Source organism: Rhododendron vialii, chromosome 1a, assembly GCF_030253575.1.
Source record: "Rhododendron vialii isolate Sample 1 chromosome 1a, ASM3025357v1".
NCBI classification, from domain to species: Eukaryota; Viridiplantae; Streptophyta; class Magnoliopsida; order Ericales; family Ericaceae; genus Rhododendron; species Rhododendron vialii.
This window is the reverse complement of record NC_080557.1, coordinates 14,124,408-14,143,000: the sequence shown is the minus strand read 5'-3', so window position 1 is coordinate 14,143,000 and position 18,593 is coordinate 14,124,408. Positions and strand designations below refer to the sequence as shown.

The window sequence follows — 18,593 nt, the reverse complement described above, 5'->3', positions numbered from 1 at the left end:
ATGGAAGTAGTTGAGCTTAACCTGGCTCTGGTTAAAACTATTGATGGTATCCAGTTAGTTGTGGACCTCGACCGAGTTGTTAAGGCTAAAGAAATGGGGAAAGGTAATTGGAAGCATAAGTCGGCTGAGAAAATGTTGGGTATTCCTAAAGCTAATTAAGAAGAGAGTTTGAAGAAAGCAGAAAAAATGTGTTGTGTTGAGATCTGTGAATGCAGCTGTATGTGGCTTTATCCGTTTCTTCCGAAGGCACTAACAAGATTCATCTAGATGAGCCAAGGGCTGCTTGGTCTATTGAGAAAATTTTGGGTGTCGATTATTTGGGTAATGATGAGGATGCAGTAAGGAAATTCATGACCACGGAAGCCGAAGATGGCACAACGGCCAATGTTTAGGATTTTCAATGTAATGATTAATCTTTAGTCATTTCAAAAGCGGGTTTTCTTTTAGGTATCTTTTTGCCATGGTTGGATCTTGGGTGTAGTGCTTCTTCTTTGGGGTCATACGCCTTGGTTGGCTTCTTGCCATCTAAGGGTGGTTATTTTTCCCTTCTGATTTCTGGTGCCTAGTGCTTTAGATCCTTTTAATCTTTGTAATTTGTTTTCAAAGATTAATAAATATTTTTTGTTGTTCAAAAAAAAAAAATACTAAACAAAATTTTCAATTATGGTGAAATTTTTTACTTTAAACGTTTCAAGCTTAAACCTCTTTTCTTGTTCTTTTTGGGTGCATAAATGCAACTGCAGGTACGTTTAAATTACCTCCCTTGTGCTCACACTGGAGCTATTCTAGGCCTATAAATTTGCTTCTGCCCCTTATTACCCAACTCAAACCAAACAAAACACACACAACAATTAATCAGAACATGGAGCTATTCTATGCTTCTCTCCCGGCCTTCTTTGTTCTCTTTCTCACCCTATCTTTCCACTTTTATTTCTACGGGAAAAAATCCGGCTCCAATCTCAGTAACCTCCCAGGTTCCCACCCGGTAGCACCGGGTTCCCAATGGTGGGCGAGAGCCTTGGTTTTCTCTCCACCGGAAGGAAAGGTCACCCTGAGAAATTTGTATTTGATCGCATAGCCAAGTACTCGTCTTCTGTATTCAGGACGAGTCTTTTGGGCTCTCCCACAGTTGTGTTCTGCGGGGCAGCCGGCAACAAGTTTTTGTTCTCTAAGGAGAACAAGCTCGTCCAGCCATGGTGGCCTAGCTCTGTCGACAAAATTTTCCCAACCTCAATCCAAACCTCATCGAACGAAGAGGCCATCCGATTGAGAAAAATGCTCCCCAACTTCCTCAAGGCAGATCCGTTGCAGAGGTACATAGGAATCATGGATGGGATCGCTCAGCGACACTTTGCCGCTGATTGGGAGAACAAAGACCAGGTGGTGGTTTTCCCTCTAACTAAGCACTACACGTTCAGGATTGCCTGTCGATTGTTTGTCAGCGTCGAAGATCTTAGCCATGTGGCCAAGTTCGAAGACCCTTTCAGTGTTTTGTCAACGGGGATAGTATCTGTACCCATAAACTTGCCCGGAACCCCATTTAACCTGGCGATCAAGGCGTCTAATTTCATTAGGACGGAATTGGTGGCGATTATCAAGCAGAGGACGTTGGATTTGGCTGAGGGAAAAGCGTCGCCCAAGCAAGATATTTTGTCACACATGCTTTTGACAAGTGACGAAAATGGAAAGTTGATGCACGAGGCCGATATTGATCCTCCTAAATAATAAGAACCAGATTGTGGGATGCCATTTTTTGTCCAATTTTTCCAATAAAGTCCCTGGAGGTTTCAAGCTGGACGGTATTGGGTGTCTAAAATGGTAATTTCCCGTGGGCCTGGAGCGGTGGGCTGTCTGGCGTGATCTGAGTGCTCTGCGGGATGCGTGCAGTATCTTGACCATTCGTTCTCCTGTCTTTCCTGTCCGCTATCTCCATTCCTTTGCATTTCGATTCTTTTCTTGCAGCAAGCTCCGTTGATTTCTGGTCTTCTCCTCTGTGTTTCTAGGGCTTTCGGCTGCGTGATTTCGGGTAACGATTTTGCCTTGGTCTCTTTCTTCGTTCCTACGGCTCTGGTATGGTTTGCGATGTTGTTGTCGATTTTGGGTTCTGCTTGCTGTTATGAGGAGCTCGATTTGGTCATGGCTTCCAGATTCGCTCTGTGTTTTGGGTTGTGGTGTGTGGTGAATAGTGGTGGTGAGAAGATGAGATGAATGTATTTCCCTTTTACAGGTGTAGAGTGTTTGTGTGATTTTGTTATGTTTTTCCATGTGAAAGGTGTTTCGTGCAGTTATCTCCTCCGCTAATTTGTGATTGCTCTTTGGGTTGTGTTGACTTCTCAGCTTTAGTTATTATATATGCTCGGAGTTTTTGTCTGCGTTTGTGTCCTCCGTACGGTTGCCTCGGTTTGCAATTTCAAATTTATCCGTAGAGTTATTTTTGTGTTATCTCAGAGTGGATTAATGCTGTTAAGTTTGGCTATGCTTTTCATAGTTCGACATGACTTTCTCCTTTCTGATTGTGTTTTTATTGCAGGATGGTGGTTCATGTTCCGTTTCTGCGTTGGGATAAGATTCCCAACCCTTCACCCTTATCTTCGACAGTGGGTTCGTATTATCTGGAAACTGCTGAAGGCCAGCAGGTTATTGTTGCTTTTGTGGTGCGTGGTGCTGAGAATCGTATGGTTTACCAGCCATTTAATGAGTTTCTTGAAGACTATCACGGTGTTTTCAATTTGGGCGATGTCAATGAGTGGAATTATGGCTTCCAGTTGAATGTGTGGTTGGATGATCTTATGTACCATTCGTTTGTGAGGTACAGCGAGGAAGGTATATATTAACCGAGATTATTTTTTTACTTAACCAATTTGGCGGTGTTTTCTATTGTGTTGGTTACCATCTTACGTTTACAAAGCCTTTCATTTCTGGGTTTTTTCTGTCGTATTTACTTTTGAAATTTTCCTGCAAAGCCGTTGATCAATGCTGGTGCCCGTGCTCTTTGTCAGTACTTCCCCGCTGATGGTTCAAGTGCCTGGGTTGTCCTGCGCCATGGCAAGAAAGCTTGGTCAGTGGAAATTGTCAGCCATGAGTTTCGCAGAAACTGGAATGAGTTCCATCAGGCCCATCAGTTAGAAGTTGACCATAGGATTGTTTTTTCATGCGAGCGTAAATGGATCTTCCATACGGCTATGTTTGGTAAAGATGGCTATGAACTTTTGTTTGATTGGTCTGGCCCAGCTGGCCGTTGGCAGGATTTGCCCCCGCCTTCAGGTTAGCGGTGCAATCTTTTCAAAAATATTGTCTTTGTGCATGATGTCCCGTTGGTTTTGGCTAATATCTATGTGATTCGTCTTTTCTGTTTTAGGCAATCTACATACTGCTTGCTTGCCTTCAATCCTTGTCGATTCTCATGCAGTGCTTAAGTTTATTTACTTCAATGTATATGGGCCTGACCTGCGCAGTGTATGTCTTGCCTTTCTTTTGGCTGTGTTCACTGCCATTCGTTGTGTGTTACATTCAAAACCTTATTCGTTTTTGTTGACCAGTATGTGTTTGTTGCCCCCTCCCCAGGAGTTCAACCTTCGGCTTAGGCATGTTTTTGGGATGCTTGCACTGGAGCAGATGGAGATCAAAATGGGTAGCCGAACTTGGATTATCCCAGTTCAAAACTTGCAGGTGAATATTGAAGCATTCAATCAGTTTGCTACTGCACTCTTTGTTCAGTGTCTCAATCATGTCATGGTTTGTCATGCTGCCTACTGTTAAATTCATCAAGTGGATAAAAAGTTAAATTCATCTTCTTTTTCAGGTGTTTCCCTTGCCACCAAAATTACCTCATCGTTTATCCTCAATCCACAGATCTCAGAAAGTGCAGCACTGCAATCCTGGTACCTATAACATTCCAATATACTTTCTTCTGACTCCAACAATAGTTCATTTTCACAATACAAAAACTCCTTCAGGTGCCTTGCAAATGCCACCAAAATAAAACAATTACCACCAATGACAGCAATGCAAGCTCTCATGGTCAGATCTACTGCCCCTCCACCAACTGATGCAATCAACGTTATCAATCTTCCCACATCAGTGGACAAGGTAATAGTAATGCAAAACTGTGCAGACCTCTTTTGTCTTTATTTGTGGCCAATTTTCAAGCAACCAAATAGGTAAAAAAAATTCAAATGGCTGATTTTATTCACCAGTTTCATCTGTTGTCTTTATTCATTAAACATAGATACAACTTTATGTGATTGTTTGGCGGTGATAATATTATACATCTCTTTGTCCATGGTGGTATCTGAAAGTGTCAAGCTTTACGCATAAGGGCAAAAGCAAAAGCCACCTATGCCAACGATTCCTTCATGTCTCTTTTTGATAGTTTGTGTTTGAAGTATACAAAATTTTAGCTAATTGGAAATTGGGTGAAATAGATATGTTATTTCTACCAACTTTTCCTATCTTAGTCCTTTTTTTTTAAATTTAGCAAAAAAGTTCTTGCAATTAAGTTTGATACTTATCTGTCACATCTCCATTTATGGGGTTTCTTGACCAAATTTATCAATTAACAATGGTAGTTTGTATGTGATCTAGAGAAGAATCCATAACAAAGAATTGCTTAGCTGCAGATCTCATTTTCAATCCCAAAAGAACAAAAATGAAAAAATGAAAGTATCCACAACTAACCCTTTCCAAAAGATCCTTTTCTATTCATGGTCATTTTTCTATAATCTGTTGTGATCATCATAATAGGCGTAGAGAAAAAATTCAGGATTATTATCTCAACGTATGCATTTTTAGATGGCTATATTTAGTTTCTTGAATATCTGCACCTTTGCAGAAGCACATAGAAACGTGCATGATATGAACTAGAAACCAATCAAAACCATACTAATATTTAGCTCAATCAATAACAGAATGCATTTCATGCAACATTTAAAGTTCAAAGTTCCAACTGACTTCTTTTGAATCTACTATGAGAAGGACAGTCAGTTTTTTTGTTCCAACCTTGATTTCGATTAATACTTAATGGACTTATTCTACCTAAGCTGTTGAATTAGGTCATTGACATCTGTCATTAACTCTCTGGTATCACATTTTTCCATCTTCTTTATGGTTCCGTTTTTGTTGTGTTAACTCAACTACTGCTCATACATGATTCATATAGACAATGTACCATATAGTTACTTTCCCATTAAGGTCATTCTTCCTTTTTATTGTTTTCAGTACAATGAACTTCTGCCAATAAAATGTATACTCTTCAGCTTTTCTTTCTTGCGTCAAATTAATTCACAGCCACTCGACAAAGTTATTACCAAAATTGCACACAATTCTCAAAATTTATGTTACCTACCATTTTTACTTACTCTTAGGTTTTGCTCCACTTTACAACACCACCCACCCCCCCCCCCCCCCCCCAAAAAAAAAAAAAGAAAAAAGAAAAAAAAAAGAGGCTTATATTACAAGTCCATTGCAGGTCCGGCTCATAAATGTCAAAGGCATAGCAAGAGTCACCAATTTCAATCAACGTTTCCATTACTTGGCTTGCTCACTGTGCAACAAAGCATCAAATGCCTATGAAAATGATGAACTCTGGTGCAATTATTGTGCCCGACGAGTTCCGCCGCTAATCAGGTAAAAAGTTTTCATTCCCAAAAAAAATGTACAATATACAATCCACATTTCACCTTCCTGCTATGTCGGAAAATCACAGGGTCAAATTCAACGTTCAAGTCAGCGATCCAACAGCATCAATTGCCGCAACAATCTTCCCAAAAATTGCCGAACAATTCTATGGCATTACAGGAGCCAACATAGACACAACCGAACCTGATGTAGGAATGCTATTCCTCTTTACACCAAACATGCATAAATAAATAAATAAATAACCGCTGCTCCTTCAATGCATAATTCAGGTCCCTCTCTCGCTCGAACTCCTTGACCAGCTTGCGGAGCCAAAGAAATGCAACGTCACCCTCAAAGCTTACATGAACACCTACGCTGGAATTTCCCAGTGCAGGTTCAGTGTCTATTCAATGTCCGCCATCCCTGAACCAACATTGGACGACCATCAAAATCTGCAACAACCACTAGCTCTGCCTCCTGCAACACCGATCAAGAATGAAAAGAGCACTGCTACATCAGCATCCACCCATGGAGCCGAACGAAATTCAGGCAAAAAACCCAAGTTAAACTGAAACCACAAAAGATTGCAAAAACAATATTTTGCTATCGAAAATCGCCTTCCAGCTGCTTTTTTTTTTTTTTTTTGATCCGCCTTCCAGCTGCTTTTGCCCCCCTGTATATAGCTACTCCAACTGCAGCTCATGTAATATATCTATGTGTGTAGATCAACCAAACGCTGCGTTCTCCCTATCCAAAACAACTGCCGCTTTTGATACTCTAATCAATCTGTATAATCTATCTGCGTATGTAGATCAACCAATGCTTTTGGTACTTTCAACAATCTATGTAATATACGTACCTGTCTATTCACATACTCTACCTATTTCCAAGCTCTTCTATTATTTCCAACTATAAAACTACAAACAATATATATCTGACCTACCTCAAAACTTCTTCTCTTCAACGGGCATCCATTCGTGCTGCGCACGAAGGAGCACCTAGTTGCTGATAAAATCTTAGGCCTGTTGATTGGTGGCCATGACACTGCTAGCTCCTCTTGTGCTTCCATTGTCAAGTTTCTTGCTGAGTTCCCTGAGGTTTACGAAGGAGTCTACAAAGGTAATTCTCAAAGTTCTCTTTTTTAAATTTGTGCTTGTCTACTATGTTTTCACCAGGGTTTTAAAACACAGTCAGTATCGGGAGACATATCGGTATCGGTGATACAGTCGGGATGTACCGGCCGATACGTGTAACTATATAATGATATCGGAAGTCTGAAATCCCGTAACATAACAACCAATAAGAGATGTAAGGGCTTTTATTTAAAAGTTGATTTTCACAGCTTATTATACTAGCTTATGAGAAAATAGAAAAAAACATGCATGGTGGGTTTTCTTTTTACGAAATTGAGAATTTGAAATATAGCACTGTTTTGTGGAAAATAGGAGATTAAATTATTAAGAGGTGGGCAATACACATCTTTCTTTTTTTAAATGGCAAAAACAAAAAAGTACGCCATCAAATTTCTAATAGGTCGGCTAGCGCCGCTGCCTCCCCCGTACAAAACCTAACGCCAGTGTTTAGAGAGAGAGAGAGAGAGAGAGAGAGAGAGGGATTATTGATGGGTGTAGACACCCCAATCTAGGTTTTTTTTTTTGTCAAATTGATTTTCTTTATTTTCGGTTTTTGTTTCCCCAATGATAAAATGGATTACGATCACCACGGGAATGTTAAGTGTTTGAACTTGAAGTGCTTGATTACCCCTTAAACCTACTAAAACCCTACTAGCCCAATGCACGCGGGTTAAAGTGCTAGGTATTGGTCAAATAGTTAGGTTTGACCGTGGACCCGCATAGGGTGGCTTGGACTCGCGCGCTAGTCCAAAATTGGTGCGCGTCAACATGTTGACTCGCGCACGCTGATCAACATCTCGTCAAACTTGCTTTATTCAAGATGCAAAAGTCATGATCAATGGAGTACAACACATTAAAAGCTTCCGTTTTACCTGAAAAGCAGTATTCTGACAGAAGGTGTCCACTTCCCCACAAAAATACCTTTTTCTCTCTCATCCAATGAGAGGGAAGGCTTAAGGGCTAAGACACCAACCTTCCTTTGGCTGGTATCTCTCTCACATCTTCTGTAAATACTCCCCTTGGCCATCCTTGCAAAGTGTTAGAATTTTTGGTTCATAAACTTTGGTTACCCAAAGCCATCTAAGCAATCCTTCTCCCAAGCAACAAGCACCCTTGTACTTCATTTCTCAACCCTCAAACAAGCATCAAACGATCCCTCAAACAAGCCTTCAATACTTCAAGTTCAAACATCCTTTCAAACTCATTCAAAGGTATAAACTCCTGCCGCTCTCTATTCTGATCCTTAAGGGGGGTTGGAAGGGTCAAGCCTGGTAATCAATACCAATCTTGGCCCAAAGGCTAACAAGGTTCAAAAATTGTGTGAACAAAGGACCTGTGGGCATCAGTCCTTAGCATGTGCGCACTACTCTGTAGTTGTGCGCGCAGATACGTGCTTAGCCTTCAAACCTCGCCTTCAAATAAGGTTGAGAAAAACCCCAAGCGTAGGGCTAGGTCGTCGGTAGCATAATAAACCGGTAAATCCGGGATCGTGCCCATAGAGAATTCGAATATAGCTTAATCAGATTGTAGGTTTTGTATGGTGGATTGTGGCATTTAAGACGGCCAACTTGGTTTTGCTTTTAACGGTGGAAAGGCTAAAGCAACAAATTTGATACGAGCTTTATAAACTAAAAGAGGCAAGTCTAGGGATCGTCTAACCCTTGACTTAAGCCGTTACTGGTTCTCAATTATAACTCAGGCGAGAGTCACGACCGCGTGCTCACGCCTGGGGAATTTAGCATTGATTGCTTCGTTTAACGAAAGATGTGATTAATCGGAACTAAGCCAACCTATTTTTGCTAATGTACCTAACACGTAGGAGGCCACGAGCCCTCAATATGCCACTTGCCAAGACCGCTTGACTAAACGACATACTAAGGAGTTAACACCCCTCGCTTAGACCAAAATGGCTAGGTTAATAAAATTCCGAAAACCATGATTTTAAGCCCGAAGGTTTGAGAACCTAATAACCACCTAAGTACTCGGGAAAGATTACCCCAAGACTTGGCCTATCGACTACTCACACATAGCTAAAGCATAAAAGAAAGCATAAAAACGAGACATGACTTTTAACCGATAAAAACGAAAACAAACTTGATATTATAAAGGATCTAGTCTGTAGGAACAACTTTAATAAACGAGAAATTAACAAACGAGAATTACTTACTTGAGTTCTAAGAGATTATACTATGAAAAAGCTTCAAAAGCATTAATGGAGTCTAAGAACAAAATGTGTAATGAGCTAGATACAAAAGAGAGAGAAGAGACCCCTATTTATACACAATGGGTTTCTCTCTCATCAAATATCTAAAAACATACTATTAAAGGCAAGTATTCCACAAATGGAAAGCCCAAAAAGTAACAAAATATCTGGCCGAGAGCTCCCCGTATCGATACAGATTATGCAAAGTATCGATACCACGTCGCTAAGCTGAGAAGACCAATTTCCCGTAACGAACCTGTATCGATACGGTTTATGGCAGTATCGATACGGAACTCTCTGCCTGGAAAATTAACCAACGCGTATCGATACGGCCCATAATCCATATCGATACGCAGAGCTTATCTCCAATTCTTCAGGCCAGCCTCCCAGACTTGGCACCCGACGATTGTTGGCTTGCCCGACGCTTCTCGCCTTCGTTCTTTGGTCACTTTGGCACAAGTTCCACGGACAATGATTCTTGAACTAACTTGAGAGTTGGCTTTGCACTCAAAATACGCCTTTTAAGGGCATTTTGCCTGAAACACTTAACAAACTACCTTACGAGCAATATTGAATAAAAACGACAAATAATAGCTAAAAACACTTCTAACTAACAGACTTAAGCACCACAATCAAGCAATCTTAGGTGCTTATCACACCCCCCAACTTGAGCGTTGCTAGCCCCTAGCAACAAAATAAGAGCTAAAGGAAAGAAAGAACATCTGACAATCCTTCCGACAAAACTACTTAGCACCTACTCAAACTGCAACTAGTTGGCAAGAGTTAAAATAACTTAATTATTCCAAAACAACTCGCAGCCGACAATTGAGCGATCAACTAAATATTGAGCAAGTTATAATCAAGTATCCGAAATGAGCGTTGAAAGACAAAAGACGGATACGAAGCTATAAATTAACCAATTCCATTCAAAGTAACCATATCCCACAAGAAAGGTGCTCGAATTAGGCACGGGGAACAAAAATATTGTGCCTTATAAGTGGAGAGCACCATTAAGCAGAACTTACGCCTAAACGATTGAAAATTTGATTGCCGAAAGAAAACATGCCACAAACTAAATATGCTAACTATCAGGCAATAAATCGAAATGGAATCAAGGCATATTAAAGATCTACTAAGGGCTTCATAGCATATAACGACCTTGGTTTAATCAAAGAATGGTTAGCAAAATGGGGTGGCGGCCATATACTAGCTTGGTTCAACTACCCTTGGCCGCCTCCAACTCCAACTACCAAGTCATAGGCCACATGCCGGCCTCAACAAAAACTTACTAAACTATTAAGTCAAAATTAAACTAAACTAAACTAAAAACAACGAAATAAAAGATAAGAGGTGGGCTGTCAACCACCAAGCACCCCGACCAAGTTGAGGGATTTCCAACTACTCCACCAACCCTACTCATCATCCACAAACACAGGTTCTTCCCCAGAAAAATCATCGCTATCCTCATCAAGCTCTTCGAGCGGTGGTACATACTGCTCACTGGCTTGCCCCACTTCTCGGCTCAGAACCCAGTCTAACTTGTGATCTATCTTCCGCTTCCTCCTTGCATTGGCTCGGGTTTCCTTCTTAAGTTTCTTCAGGCATCCCATAGTGGCCACCCCTTGGCAAAAAAGTAATTTATTCCAAGTAGCCGACTTTGCACCCTTTGGTGGCAAAGTAGTCAAGTATGCCCCACGTGGGGCAGCAGCAGCAGTAGGTCGGGACTGAGAGATACTCCGAGTGAGTATGGAACTATTAATATCCCCTGGATTAAGCTTCTCATGTTCCGGAAACTTTGAAGCGGGAACCTTCTGAGCCAAGCAAATAACGGTCACCAAACACGGGAAAGGCAACCTAGAATTGGCGGGGGCCTTAGCTTTGAAATCAATCATCTCCTGAAATATAACCTTCGCCCAATCACACACCACATTTGGATTCATGAACGCGTGAATCATTCCCCCCTTGTAACTATCCGGCTTGTTCTCCGTCCCCCTTGGATTGAAATTATGGTGCACTAGTTGATTGACAAGCCGATAAACTTCCTTAAACTTTCCTGGCACATGAGGGAGACTCGCCTCCTTAGGATTTTTGTACAATTCCTGGACAAAGGTCTCGTCTGCCACATACTCGTCATCCGGATAGTTCACGTCATCCGCGGGTGGTTGGCGGTAATTCAAAACCCGTGCAATAAATCCTGAAGTCACCTCAATAGGAATCTTTCCAATTTTCGATGTTACCTTAGCATCATCCTTCTTCTCATCCTCCTCAGGTGGAATCTTCATATTTTTGTAAAATTCTATGATAAGCTCTTTGTTGTAACTAGGGTTAGGGGCAAGGTAGTAAGACAAACCTTGGTCACGGATGCGACGAACAAACGGATTTTCAATGCCAAGGTTGTCGACGTCCACATGATGCTCATTCTTGAACCCCCGGTTACGAATTCCCTCTTCCCATTTATTTTGAGTTGCTACTCGCATCTCAGCCGCCGTCCTTCTTTTAGCCCGGCCCCATTTTTGCGGGTTCGCAATCATTTCCTCCTCCTCCTCCATTTCCTGCACTATCTCCTCCGCTTGTTGCGAAGAAGAAGCCAGAGCTTTGCCCTTAGCAGCCATAGTCTTTCTTCTCACCATTGCATTCAAGACCTACCAAGCAGAACAATACCCCAAATCTTGAAACAAAACACTACAGAAAACAACCCAGATTGCAGCCAAGAACGCACAAGTTTCAACAAAAACAGGCGGCCAGTCAAAATCCACAAAACTTCTGAGTTGAACCACATAGATTCTACCTCTAACATTCAGTACAATAATGGTAACACAGCAGTGCAATTTCAGTCCCCAATCCAATCAAAATTTCAAAAATCTCGGAAAAGGGTTCATGGGTGATTTCAGAAGTTGGGGGTTAGAATACATGGTACGATGGTTCAAAATAGTAATGCATGGCAATATATAGTGGGTAATCAAGGGTTAAAGCTATCATAGAGAAAGAACAATGGGAGATGTTGCGTATATAGAGAGTGAGAATGGATTTACCTTTGTACTAGTAGGATTTGACTTGAAACCCTTGAAATCCTTTGGAATTCCTTGAAAGCTTGGAGGTTTGATGAAAGATTATGGAGTTTTGGGGTTGATTTTGGTGTTGTGGGGTTGATTCTCGAAGAACTTGGGTGGTTATGGTGGGTTAGTGAGAGAAAATGGGGTTTAGGAAGATGAAGAGGTCGGCCTAGTTAACTGCAGATTTCAATTTTAACCCACGCGTATCGATACGGTCCTTAATCCGTATCGATACGCGTCACTCTGGTTTCCCACGAAACAAACGCGTATCGATACAGCTTAACAGCCGTATCGATTCGGGAAGCTTATCTCCAGAAGTACAGCTTTGCCACCCGATAGCCAATGCCGACGCCCAAAGCCACTTTAAAGATACACCCGGAGCCTGTAAACCTAGAGCCAGCCCAACAAAGCTCAAAAACCAACTTCCAACCATCCACCCGAACATCCGGTTTCCTATGGATAAGAGCGAGACGCGGACTAGGCTTTATTTTAAAGGACAATGGGACTCTCTTGTGGTTTTAATCAAGCAAAGATGGCCTTGTATCATTTCTTACATATGCCATAGATTCCGAAATGATTTAAAGTAGATAACGAACATGTTTAGGCATGACATGAGATTAATACCTAACTAAAAATATAATGAGGACAACAACGGGATATGGGTCAAACCTACTCACAACACACTCAACACCTAATTTCTCGCCCTTTCAGCATGCATACGAGTTGGACAGAACAAGTTCACCAAAAATATTTACACGAACTCTTGCCAATTAACGAACTAATGACCAAGTGCTAAGTTGCTCCATTCCACTAACTTTGTAATAACGGAAGGATTGATCTACCAAAAATGAAAAACATGGAAAAATTTAAACAAAAAGCATAAAACATAAATATCCAATTTATGTCCCTCCCCCTAACTTGAAATATGCTATGCCCTCATAGCATGGAGAACAACAGTAGGGAAAAAGAAACAAAAGATCGTACCTACGGGGGAATGTCAACCCCCTTATACCTCGACCAAGTTGGAGGTTTTTGCGTCACCGGCTCCTTTTGTCATCCGAACGGCTTTCAAGGTCGACTCCTATGGCTCTTCCAACGGAACCACAACTAGTCACACAGGATCATGGCCAAAACTTTATTGGACTAACAACTGCGACACGTAATCGCACCCATGCTTAGGGCTCCTGAATGCCTCAATCACTCCAACGTTAGATCCAAACCACCAAGGCTGGTGTGGTAGTACGTTCACCCTGCAAAAGACTTAAGCTCGAACTACCTACTAAGAACCAAATGACATTAGAACCACCCGGCACGTGGAATCCGGGCACCATCAAATATAAAGACATAAAAAGGAACACATCAAAGAACACCACCCGATCTTCACGCAATCTCACGAGTCATACTTTTCTTCCCGAGTCTCACCGGGTAGACAAGACACAGGTGTCTATACTAGACCGTCAATTTTGTTACATCATGCCCGAAGTAAAATTCACCGCTTGACCTCGCCAAGCAATTAAGCCCAGCGTTCCCTATGATCGAAACAAAGTGAGACAAGACAGAGCCTAGTGCCAAAGCACGGGAATATCAAGTCTCACCCAAAGACCTAAGCTGCCTCCGATAGGGACATATCTCGTGAGCAAGGATCGTTAACGGCAAACTACGACCAAGAAGGACTAATTAAAGCCCGATACAATGATGCGTTGGTGAAATCTCGTGGTGAGAAAATCCCGAAGCATGAGAAATAAGAACAAAACATAAAAGCAATAGTTACAAATGTACAAACATACAGAATTTAATATCAGAGCTCGGAGCATCCAAGTCACAGCTGGACTCCGCCAAATAATGAAGTCCAGCGTCCCTTAAGATCGTAACCAAGTAGGCACAAGATAGAGCCAAGTGCGGTAATGGAGCACGGGAATATCAAGGCCTAACCTAAGATCTATGCCACCCCCGTTGGGGCTAATCTGGAAGACGTGAGTGGTGCACTGTGAATTACTCCTATCAGAAAAGCTAATGAAAGCCCTATGTCACTGATATTAAAATTGCCCTTACTAACCGGAGCTGGGCACACGACCCTTTTTTTAGTAGCGGCGTGCGGAGCTACATATACCCAAGTCAATGAAGGGTACCCCCCTACCCGAGGGCAAGGTCCGACAAACAGTTAAGTTCAGCGGTTACGCTTTCGCTCCCCATGCAAATAAATGGAACACAGAACTAAATCGAAAGGCTATCCGTATAAACGGGATCGGCCAAAACCTCATCGGGCTCGCCAGCTTCAAAGTTTCCAAGGAAAGGCTTAAGCCGCTGACCATTAACTTTGAAAGAGGAACCGTTACTCATGCTTTCTACTTCTATCACCCCGTGAGGGAAAACAGTTTTGACCACATAAGGTCCAGCCCAACGTGAGCGTAATTTTCCGGAATGCAAATACAACCGAGAATTATACAATAACACTTTTTAACCGAGCTCAAAGTTTTTAATCACAATGGTATTATCATGCCTGGCTTTGAGTTTAGATTTGTAAGCGCTAGAATGGTCGTAAGCATTGTACCTCAACTCCTCGAGTTCTGTCAATTGGAGCTTGCGGCAGTCACCGGCTTTGGCCATATTGAAATTCAGCTTCTTAATGGCCCATATGCTTTATGCTCAAGCTCTATCGGCAAGTGGCACGCTTTCCCGTAGACCAACCGATACGGTGACATCCCTAAGATTGTCTTGTAGGCAGTACGATAAGCCCACAAAGCATCGATCAATCGAGTTGACCAATCTTTACGGGTAGGATTAACCGTCTTCTCCAAGATATGTTTAATCTCTCGATTCGCCAGCTCCGCTTGGCCATTCGTTTGCGGGTGATAAGCCGTTGAGACTTTGTGAATGATGGCATACTTCCGCAGGAGGGCCGCAATGGATCGGTTACAAAAGTGGGACCCTTGATCACTAATGATAGCCCTGGGCATGCCAAATCGCGCCAAAATGTACTCACGGAGAAATTCAACGACCACTTGGGCATCATTGGTATGAGTGGGGATGGCCTCCACCCATTTGGAGACATAGTCAACGGCCAACAAAATGTAGAGGTACCCAAAAGATGTAGGAAATGGCCCCATGAAGTCGATACCCCAACAGTCAAACACTTCAATAATCAAGATGGGCGTAAGCGGCATCTTATTCCGTCGCGTCACGCACCCCAGAAGTTGACAGCGTGCACACGCCCGACAGAAAGCAAAAGTATCCTTATACAACTGTGGCCAATAGAACCCGCTTTGCAAAATCTTGGCGGCGGTCTTCTTGAATGAGAAATGGCCGCCACAGGCCTCTGTATGGCAAAATGTAATAACACTCTGTTGCTCAGAATCGGGCACACACCGGCGGACAAGTTGGTCGGCACAGTACTTAAACAAATATGGGTCGTCATAGGAAAATCGCTTCACCTCTGCTAAAAACCGACGCTGCCCCTGCAAATTTCAATGGGCAGGCATTAGACCGGTAACTAAGTAGTTCACAATATCCGCATACCATGGAGCCGTGGAGATTCCAAACAACTGCTCATCGAGAAAAAAGTCACCGATAGGAATGTGCGATGTATGATCTTCGAATTCTAATCGAGGCAAGTGATCGGCCACCACATTCTCGACACCCTTCTTGTCCTTAATAGTGAGGTCAAACTCTTGTAGGAGCAAAATCCACCGAATCAATCTTGCCTTGGCATCCTGCTTCGTAAAAAGGTACTTGAGAGTGGAATGATCGGTGTACGCGGTGATCGAAGCCCCCACTAGATAAGACCGAAACTTGTCCAACGCAAAGACTATTGCAAGCAACTCCTTCTCCGTAGTTGAATAGTTCATTTGAGCCTCATTGAGCATTTTACTTGCATAGTAAATGACGTACGGCTCTTTCCCTTTCCGTTGGCCCAAAACGGCTCCAACAGCGTAATCACTGGCGTCACACATTAGCTCGAAGGTCAATTCCTAGTCCGGAGATCGCACAATAGGTGGAGAAGTGAGACGTGACTTTAACTGGGAGAAGTCGGCTTCGCAAGCAGGCGTCTACTCAAACGGCACATCCTTGGCAAGCAAATGACACAATGGCCAGGCGATGGCACTGAAATCTTTGATAAAACGCTGATAGAAACTGGCATGCCCCAAGAAAGATCTTATATCCTTTAAACACTTAGGAGTCGGAAGATTCCCAATCAAGTCAATTTTCGCCCGATCCACTTCGATGCCTTTCGAAGAAACAATGTGGCCAAGTACAATGCCTTCGGTCACCATAAAGTGGCATTTCTCCCAATTAAGCACGAGGTTCTTTTCCTCGCACCGGGCTAACACGAGCTCCAAATTGGTGAGACAAGCCTCAAATGAATCACCGAAGACAGAGAAGTCGTCCATGAACACTTCCATAATTTTCTCGATCATGTCGCTGAAAAGGCCCATAATACACCTTGAGAAAGTGCCGGGGGCGTTGCAAAGCCCGAACGGCATACGACGATACGCAAAGGTCCCGAATGGGCACGTGAAGGTAGTTTTCTCTTGATCTTCCAAAGCCACCTCAATCTGATTATACCCGGAGTACCCGTCCAAAAAACAATAAAATTTATGGCCGGCCACCCTTTCTAAGATTTGATCTATGAACGGAAGAGGGAAGTGATCCTTCCTGATGCTGGCGTTCAACTTCCGGTAATCGATGCACACCTGCCATCCGGTTTGAATGCGCGTTGGGATGAGCTCATCTTTGTCATTCTTCACTACCATCACCCCGGATTTCTTAGGTACCACTTGAATCGGGCTAACCCAGTTTGAATCTGCTATGGGGTAAATTATGCCAACATATAATAATTTAAGCACCTCTGCTCGCATGACATCCTTCATGATGGGGTTCAATCGCCGTTAAGGTTGGCGAGATGGCTTGACATCATCCTCAAGATAGATGTGGTGGGAGCAAAGGGAGGCATCAATGCCTTTAATATCGGCTATAGACCACCCAATGGCTTTGGGATGTGCCCGTAGCTTAGCTAGCAATTGAAACTCTTGGGGTTCGGTGAAGGCGGAGGAAATCACCACCGGGTATGTTTGGCCTTCACCAAGATAGGCGTACTTAAGTGTATCCGGTAGGGGTTTAAGTTCGAGTGTCGGGAGTTCCACACTAGACGGAACAGCTTGCTTCTCAATAGGAGGCATGTCCTCAAATTTTGGAACCCACGGATTAATAGCACACACCTTCTCTTCATCTAGCAAAGAACACAAATAGGCAACTTCAGGGGCATCAAGAAAATCGGCCTCGGCGGAAGTAAGTGCGAGTCCCAACTCATCCTTGCAAATAAACTCATTGACATGATCTTGGACAAGCGAATCAATCATGCTAACTCCACAAACGTCCTCATCATCTCCCATTTGGCTCCCAATATGGAACATGTTGACTTGCATCTTCATGTTGCCAAAACTCATGTTAAGTCGGTCATCCCGACAATGAATGACGGCATCGGATGTTGCTAAAAACGGCTGGCCAAGAATGATCGAAACGGATGATTGAGCCGCTGGTACCGGGCACGTATCAAGAACCACAAAGTCAACCGAATACACGAACTGGTCAACTTGAACAAGCACGTCCTCGACCATCCCTTTGGGAACTCGGATACTCCGATCCGCCAATTGTAAAGTCACCCGAGTCGACTTCATTTCCCCCAACCCGAGCTGTTTATACACTGAGAACGGCAGGAGATTCACGCTTGCACCCAAATCAAGGAGAGCTTTCTCAACGACCTTTCCCCCAATAGTGATGGATATCGTAGGACAGCCCGGATCATTATACTTGGGCGGAAGGGTTGACTGGAAGAGTGAGCTCACTTGTTCAGTCAAGAACACCTTCTTTTGCACTTGGAGTTGCCGTTTTTGTGTGCATAACTCCTTCAAAAATTTGGCGTACGATGGAATCTGCTTAATAGCATCGAGCAAAGGAAGATTGACCGTCACTTGCTTAAGAACTTCATAAATGTCGCTGTTCAAATTTGGCTTGGCAGGCGACTTTAGTCGATTAGGATATGGAGCGGGAACAGTGAAAGCTTGTGGAACCTCAACTTCTTTGGCTTTTCCCTTCTCTTCCTCCATAAGAGCTGGCTTGGGAGATTCCCCATTTGGTGTTGTTGGCTTCAATGGTGCTGGAAACGGTGTTTGCATCACCGACGGCTCCACTTGGGCACTGTCCACTATCTTCCCACTCCTCAAAGAAATAATAGCCTTGGCTTGCTCGGGGAAAGTCACCGAAGAGCTTCCAAGCAAATTTTGACTTTGAGGGTTTGCCAAAGGTTGAGTAGGAAGCTTCCCTTTCTCTTGTTGTAGAATGCCAATTGACGTAGTCAACTTGCCCATTTGATTCCTTATATTGTTCAAAGCTTGAGCTGTTTGCTCGTTAGTAGTAGTTTGCATCTGACAAAACGCATTCATGGTGTCTTCCAAAGATCGTCGAGAAGGAAGCGCTTGAAGTGGGAACTAATTTTGCCCTTGGAATTGGTTTGGCGGCATGAATCCAGGAGGTCCTAAAGTTGGAGCCGTAGGAAACCGTGGCTGACCTTAAAACTGGGATTGGCGCCAA

At 43.0% G+C, this 18,593-nt stretch overlaps 1 protein-coding gene and 1 long non-coding RNA gene across 2 annotated transcripts in view; both read left to right on the top strand.

The window, feature by feature from the left end:
- The window catches only part of LOC131328468 (beta-amyrin 28-monooxygenase-like), a 31,746-nt gene continuing 13,153 nt past the window's right edge, over positions 1-18,593 (top strand). Inside the window, exons 1-6 of the mRNA XM_058361413.1 lie at positions 1-103; positions 247-338; positions 448-509; positions 975-1,688; positions 2,816-2,823; positions 6,619-6,735. Of these exons, the coding sequence (XP_058217396.1) occupies positions 1-103; positions 247-338; positions 448-509; positions 975-1,688; positions 2,816-2,823; positions 6,619-6,735 (1,096 nt within the window). The remainder of the gene's footprint in view (positions 104-246; positions 339-447; positions 510-974; positions 1,689-2,815; positions 2,824-6,618; positions 6,736-18,593) is intronic.
- On the top strand, positions 2,990-3,744 carry LOC131336585 (uncharacterized). The gene is made up of 3 exons (XR_009202883.1): positions 2,990-3,159; positions 3,359-3,456; positions 3,565-3,744. It is a non-coding gene; the product is annotated as an uncharacterized LOC131336585 (long non-coding RNA).